Source organism: Poromitra crassiceps, assembly GCF_964638095.1.
Source record: "Poromitra crassiceps genome assembly, chromosome: 3".
Lineage (NCBI taxonomy): Eukaryota > Metazoa > Chordata > Actinopteri > Beryciformes > Melamphaidae > Poromitra > Poromitra crassiceps.
Window position 1 is genome coordinate 84,732,671 of NC_139625.1, and position 6,941 is coordinate 84,739,611.

The 6,941-nt window shown below is 39.2% G+C and overlaps 1 protein-coding gene across 1 annotated transcript in view; it reads left to right on the forward strand.

Moving 5' to 3' along the window:
- The window catches only part of apoba (apolipoprotein Ba), a gene marked incomplete at both ends in the record, with an annotated part of 64,174 nt that extends 59,733 nt beyond the window's left edge, over positions 1 to 4,441 (forward strand). The window contains 4 exons of the mRNA XM_083633194.1: positions 93 to 204; positions 1,668 to 1,700; positions 1,884 to 2,070; positions 3,269 to 4,441. Coding sequence (XP_083489320.1) covers positions 93 to 204; positions 1,668 to 1,700; positions 1,884 to 2,070; positions 3,269 to 4,441 — 1,505 coding nt within the window. The remainder of the gene's footprint in view (positions 1 to 92; positions 205 to 1,667; positions 1,701 to 1,883; positions 2,071 to 3,268) is intronic.
- Between the last annotated feature and the right edge of the window lie 2,500 nt (positions 4,442 to 6,941).

A 6,941-nucleotide genomic window follows, 5' to 3' on the forward strand; every position in this document is an offset into this window, starting at 1 on the left:
GATTTATTTTTTACATTGAATAATCACTCTGAATTAATAGCTTTGAGTTATTGCATGAGATAGAATGTTTTGTTTTCTGTGTGTCCCTGTAGCCGCAGCAACCCTTGGGTTTGAGAATGGAATTGTCAGTCTAAATGGGAAGTGCAAATTGATTCACAATGATGCAAACATTGAATGGCAGCATGTCTTTGCACAAAACATGAGGTAAGTATATTTTGGTGATGCTTAAACATTTGCAACTTAAATGAGAAATTAAGTCTTGCTTGCTACTACTCATGAAAGTGTATTACATATAGGCTGCATAGCCAAATTGGTACATTCTGTATTGATCTTATCTGCAAAGTGAATGGTGACATGGTGTGCAGTGTTTTACAATGCGTAACCTACACGGGGACTGCCCGCTGTTCCGACCTACCCTTAGTTCGACCACTCAATGTTCCGACATCCCGTTCTTCCGACCGACCACTTAATAGTCCGACAAATGCATCATTGAACCGACATCCCATTCTCTGTCAGGCCCTGTAAACTCTGGATTTGAGGCCATAAATTCGGCTGTGTCAACCAAGCTTCAATCACCTGTAAATCAAAGGCCATGGACTGAAAGTGTCGGCTTTACTGTATATGCCCAATGGGATGCGCGCTGTGTTTTTTTACTGCTCTTCTCCACTGAGCTATAAAACACTGAGCTCTTCTCCGATGTCTCTGCCGGGTGGGGCTTGAGCAGAGCACGCACGCACACACACACACACACACACACACACACACACACACACACACACACACACACACACACACACACACACACACACACACACACAGCCCAACTCAGCCCAGCTGACAACGACATGTTCCTCTCCCACACTCCTACCCAGCATGCATTGGGAGGGACCTTCATAACTTCACAAGGAAGCAACCAAATCAAGCTAAATAAGGTAGATAGTAGGCCTAATGATTTATTTTTATTTTTACCACACCGTGCAATTCTGGAATATTTCAATGTTGGACAAAAAAAAAGTACTTGATGAATTAACACCCTAAGTCATAAGCACATTCGAAGGGGGTATATATAGATCCCATATATAGATCCCACAAGTGTTTTAAGGATGACTTGGAACTTTGGAGACCATGTTGCGGCAAGCTTGTGCATAATATTTTAAGATCCGGGCAACGCCAATGAGTGGGATGTGATTATTTTTTTTAAAGTTGTCTTGTTTACTTTTAAACCATAATAGGTCGGAACATTGAGTGGTCGAACTAAGGGGAGGTTGGACTAAGGGGACTCCATGTTAACACTAGTATATATACATATAATATTTCATATAAACCATATACCATATACCAGGACTCTAAGCCTGTATCATCTGGCAGGGGGACTAACAATGGAAATAAGTCCTGTGACTGCAATTGTCGTGCATTTACAGTTTTTTTTAAATGTTCATTAATGTACACCTGTCCCCTATCGAACAAATAAATGAATTGAATTGAATTGAATTGAATATAATATTTCTGGCATATTTCTGCCCATACTCCCCATTCATACATTCTACTTAACATGTCCTTGTCTTCTGTGTTGGGACTCTTTTTGGATGTGAACCACTGGGTTTAACAAAATGCTGTATTCCATGCAATATTAGAGCACATTTCTGATTGTGGCACTCTTTCTTCAGGGTGAAGCGCCAAACATCTCCAGCTGATGCTATGTACGTTTTCCCCCAAGTCTGTCTGCAAGATATTTTAGAGTTCAAAGTTTGTAAAATCCCAAATCAATGTGGATATCAGTCATATTTTGAACGGCACAAAGGACTAAATATCTCATGAGCTCACGTAATAGCTTTGACGAATGTTATCAGAACATACCTAAAAAAAATGTTTCTTTCTTTAAGGGTGTCTCGTCATACTCTGAATGTTGATATCACCAGCCCAACCTTTGTTGATGTGAGCTTCCGCATTGCTTCCCGTAAAGATGGCATCACTGCATCTATGTCTTCTCCATCATCTGGTTTCCTTGGGTTACATGTTCAACGAAGGTCTCCATCACAGCTATATGGGAAACTTTTCAGTCGTTACCTGGTAAGAGATACATCAAGTACTGTAGTTTGCATATTGTTGTAATTAAAGCAAACAACATTTAACTGTATACATACATGATTGTAGGGGTGTAACAGTGTAACGGTTCAGAAAATTCACAGTTCAGTTTGATATGACACAGTGGTGTTATGGTTCGGTGCGTTTTCGATACAGCAAAAAAGTAGAAATTCCAGAGAAAATTCCTTGATTTTTTTTTTAACTTCATTTGTTTTATTTTCACAGTCCAGTTTAATTTCTTATTTCAATTTATGACAATGTTTTAACACTTTTTGTCTTTTTTGTCGAGTTTTAGTGTACCATGATATCCTTGTAGAAGAACCAGAATCAAAGTAATACCACCGCACACTGGAGTAACTTTACTGTGATTTATTAGCGAACAACGCGTTTCACAAGTCGCTTCCTCAGGTTCGCTCAATCTAATGCCATGAGCGCTCAGGTGTGTTAAATAGATTACATGAGGGTCACATGACAAATTACAGTCGTATTTTTACATTTTACAAAAGTTAAACATGAGAAAAGTACATGTTTTCAACGTTATTACAAAAAACATGACAAAGAAAGTTATACAAATATCAGTTTTGAAAATTATTAAAGATTTTCAAAGTAGCTACAAAGACATTAGGCAAAAAAAACATTCCCAGATTAATCGTTTAAAAGGTTACACTAATGAGAACATATTTAGAAGGTAATACGACTGTAATTTGTCATGTGACCCTCATGTAATCTATTGAGCGAACCTGAGGAAGCGACTTGCGAAACGCGTTGTTCGCTAATAAATCACAGTAAAGTTACTCCAGTGTGCGGTGGTATTACTTTGATTCTGGTTCTTAATATTCCTGCAACCGACCAGCACCTGATCATCCCACTGGCTGTGCGGGGGGGTCCCTCTTCTCTTTATCCTTGTAGAAGAATTGTTGAGCAGTGAAAGATTTGTTCAGTTTGCAATGCGTGTTGAACCTAAAGCCTCCTACCTAAAGGGTTCAATATGAATACCTGTATTGTTACATCCCTAATGGATTGATGCTATCTGCATTGAACATATCACTGTTTTAAGGCTGAAATTTCAATATACAAACAGGGAGTTCTAGCATTTAGGTGGGGGTGCAGTTTCCCCAAATAGTAAAACTACAGAATGGGGCTTTAACCCTTATTTTTTTATATATCTTCTCTCATCTTCTAGTCTACTCCTGAGAAGGATACTGACATTCTGACTGTCAAAGGCACCCTAAGAAACTCTGAGAAGCTGAGCCTGCAGACCTCCTGGGACTTGGGTGTCCTTGATGCTGTGATTGAAGGATCCAAGGAGAGGATGCCTGCCATTACTGAAACTGTGCTGAGGTTCATCAATAAGTATCACACTTACCACTTTGGTTTTGATCTAAACCGTGGTGGTATGAAGTTAAAGAACTCTGTTTCCAATGTCATAGAGAGAGCCTATCACGAGGTTCCTGTGTCTCTCAGCACCCTGCAGAATTCAATCGAACAACTCAGTGATCAAGGGAAAGAGGTGTACAGGCAGGCTTCTGACAGCATCATGTCCATCGATGTGCAGGAGTTTGGAGACAAGGCCAGACAATTCTTGAGACGCAGTCAACATCACATTAACGTCCAATTAGATGCAATCATTAGGTTTTTGAGTGACACCAAGTTTGCTGTGCCTGGATTTAAGGAGAAGCTGACGGGCCTTGAGATCACCCAACATGCCCGTCGCTCTATATTAATGGCCATTGACAGGGCAGTCCAACAGTTTTCCGGCCTCATAGAGACCATTGATGACACCATCAGGAGCACTGAGTTCACTGTACCCGGAACTGACGTTGTTGTTAATGGAAGGAACATCATGGAGTCCCTGGAGTCTTCTTTGAATGCCATGCCTGATAAGCTAGTCCAGACCGTGCGGGGCTGTTTGGTGGTGCTGCTCGAGAAGGTCAGTGACCTCTTGGAGGTGACTGTCACAAAAGCACAAGAGGCCATTGCCTCCCTGAGAGCTGACAACCTGCAATTTGCCTCTCAAATTAATGACATCTATGTGGAGGCTCTGCAGTCTTCCAAACAACACATTCTAGAGGCAAAGAGAAGTATAGCAGAGTATAAAGACATTGCCAAACTGAAGGTTCAAGAGCTTTATAATGGCATGAGTGCGGAGGGTGTGAATGATGATCTTAAGGAGCGTATGGGTCTTTTGCAGGCACACCTCTATGCAGGAATTAATGAAACCATCACTTTAATGGAAAGAGCTTCTGAAAACACAGCGCCATATATAAGAGTGAGCAATAAAAAGATTGACTTTGATATCCCCTTACCCTTCTTCTGGAGGTCTTTCAGTGAATGGCCAACGCAGTCCAGGCAATGAATCCTTGGGGGAAATTAAGTGTAGTATATTAATAAACACATACAAATAAAAGAAAGACAAAAAACAATAAAAAAGAAAACGATAGCCCCTCATTGGATAACAGACACCACAAACAGCCCCTTCTTTAGCTGCACCCTAAGAGCTGTCTGAGAAGTTAAAGACTTCAGCGATGAGTTCTAAAGTTTGTGACCTCTAAATTTAATACAGAATTGGTGTTTGGTTTGGATGTTAAACAGTAAGGTACAGTAGATGCAAAATCCAGTTTTTGACTGGTTGGGTATGAATAAAAGTCAGATGAGTAGCTATAGAGATTATGATTATGAATTTTGTTTACAGTTTAAGTATTTGAACATGAACATGCATGTTTGGAAAAGATTAATCTTATCAATTGTGAGCATCAAATATTTCTTAAAGAGAGGTGCAGATGGATCATGAGAGTTAGGCTGGGAAATCATTCTCAAGAATCTCTTCACTTGGAAAGTTTCCTTTACATTTATAAATATTTTAGCCTGTTCTTTGGGGTCGGATTTGTTATTGTGGCAGAAAATCATGAAAATTAGATTTGGTAAGTTTGTTCAGTTGCTTGGAACCATTTGAAAACAGCAGACATTTCCTCATTAACACAGTCAATGAAATGTTTAATGAGATAATTTGTGAGCCACTTGAGAGCAACATCCTGCACACCATATCTGCTGAGTTTAGACATGTTAGTTTTGTGATTGACAGTATTGAAAGCTTTGGTCAAGTCAAGAAAGATGCCGATAGCAAATGTATTTTCATCTAATCATGCTTCTCAACACCAGTTGATTGCTTTATGGCCGACATAATTTATATGGCTGTGTGAAAAAATACTTATTGTTTGATGCCAATTGAATTGTTTTATTGAACATGCATTATACTTGAGTTCATTTTTATTGAATTTGCTTAAATTAACTAATCTTTTAAATTCTGAACTCCAATACTTTTCATTTTGTTACTTCTTGATGAAGATGTAAAATAAAACAACACAAGATCTTTTTGTACAACAGTTTGTCATACTGTTTTGGTCTTTACTCTTGGTCAACAGTACAATAAAAATGTTAAATAGTAGGTAGGATAATTTTGCAGTGTTATGAATTAATTAGCAATAGGAGACATCATGTAAAAGAAATAAAGGAAGTCTGTGTTGACTGACACAATTCCAAATGATCAAATACACTCATTTTCATTGTGTTCCAGTGGCAATTAATTATTATGAAGTTGAATGTTCAGGCACTGATAATGCACAATATTTATATAAGAATATTTAATATGCTTCCATTGTAATATGTTTTCATTTTTCCTCATGCAGGCTATGTTCACTCTTTGATAAGAAAAAATATGCACATCCACCGGACTCCTCAAAAAATCTGGTGCTGGATCACAAAACACTGATTAAAGAAAAGAAAAGTCTGCACACACAGTATAATGCTGTCCCTTATTAATTGCTACCTCCATGGGGGTAATTAAAGCACGGGACAGCATTATACTGTGTGTGGACTTTTCTTTTCTTTAATCACTTCCCCTTCTTTCCCTGGTCTTCTTGGGCGGACGGACACGTATAGTGTTTTTTTTTTGTGTGTCTGAGCATGCTTCTTTTCCCACAAAGGTCCACTCATAGGAGATTGATATTAGATGATGGCCCCTATCGTTGCATCGGCGTTGTTTCTAGGCCGAGCGCCTGGCGCAGCGCAAATCAGTGGCCGTGGACCAGCGCACTTGATATCGTCGTGCTGGCGCTAAACGCAGCCTAAAGCATTACAACCACGCCTTTTAAGTGTAAAATTATGCACCGTCATGCTCATTGGATAAGTGCAATAAACGAATCGCACGCTTGCCTTTTTAGCTCCAATTCCAGTGGTCCCGCAAAACCTGACGAAAGCCAAGCGCTCTGCCCCCCCCCCACCCCCTCCCTTCATCCAGTCTGTCTGTCTCCATTATAGGCTATTATTCCATATTATTATGCTTCTCAAACCAATCTAACTGCAGTTTAAATACTGCAAGCATGTAAATACGCTACACTATAGCAAGATCAAAGTGAAAAGAATGTTCTAAAGGCATCAGCTAGAAAAATATAGCCTATCCCTATATGATGAGATTAATTTTATATTGGTGAAAGTTTGTCCAGAACGATATCGTTTTCTCTCCCCTGCTGCAGGTAGAATGATGCACATAAATATACCCTACATTATGTAAAGTCATTGCATAAATGTGTTTTTATTGTAAGACTAAATGTGAAGTAGGGCCAAGTTATTGGAGCGGACATCACAGTATAGCACATGACAGTAGAAAGCGTTCCGCTGTCACTTATCTAAATCACGTTAAATCGACAAGAGATATATATAGACCCAGGAGGACATATATGTTTCACATAGGGTGGTGTATTCATTTCGATGTTTCATTTGGTCCAATATTGAAATGTGTACAATTGCAGGTTGTGTTACCATTACACATTAATTTAGATCGCCCTTTTATATCTATT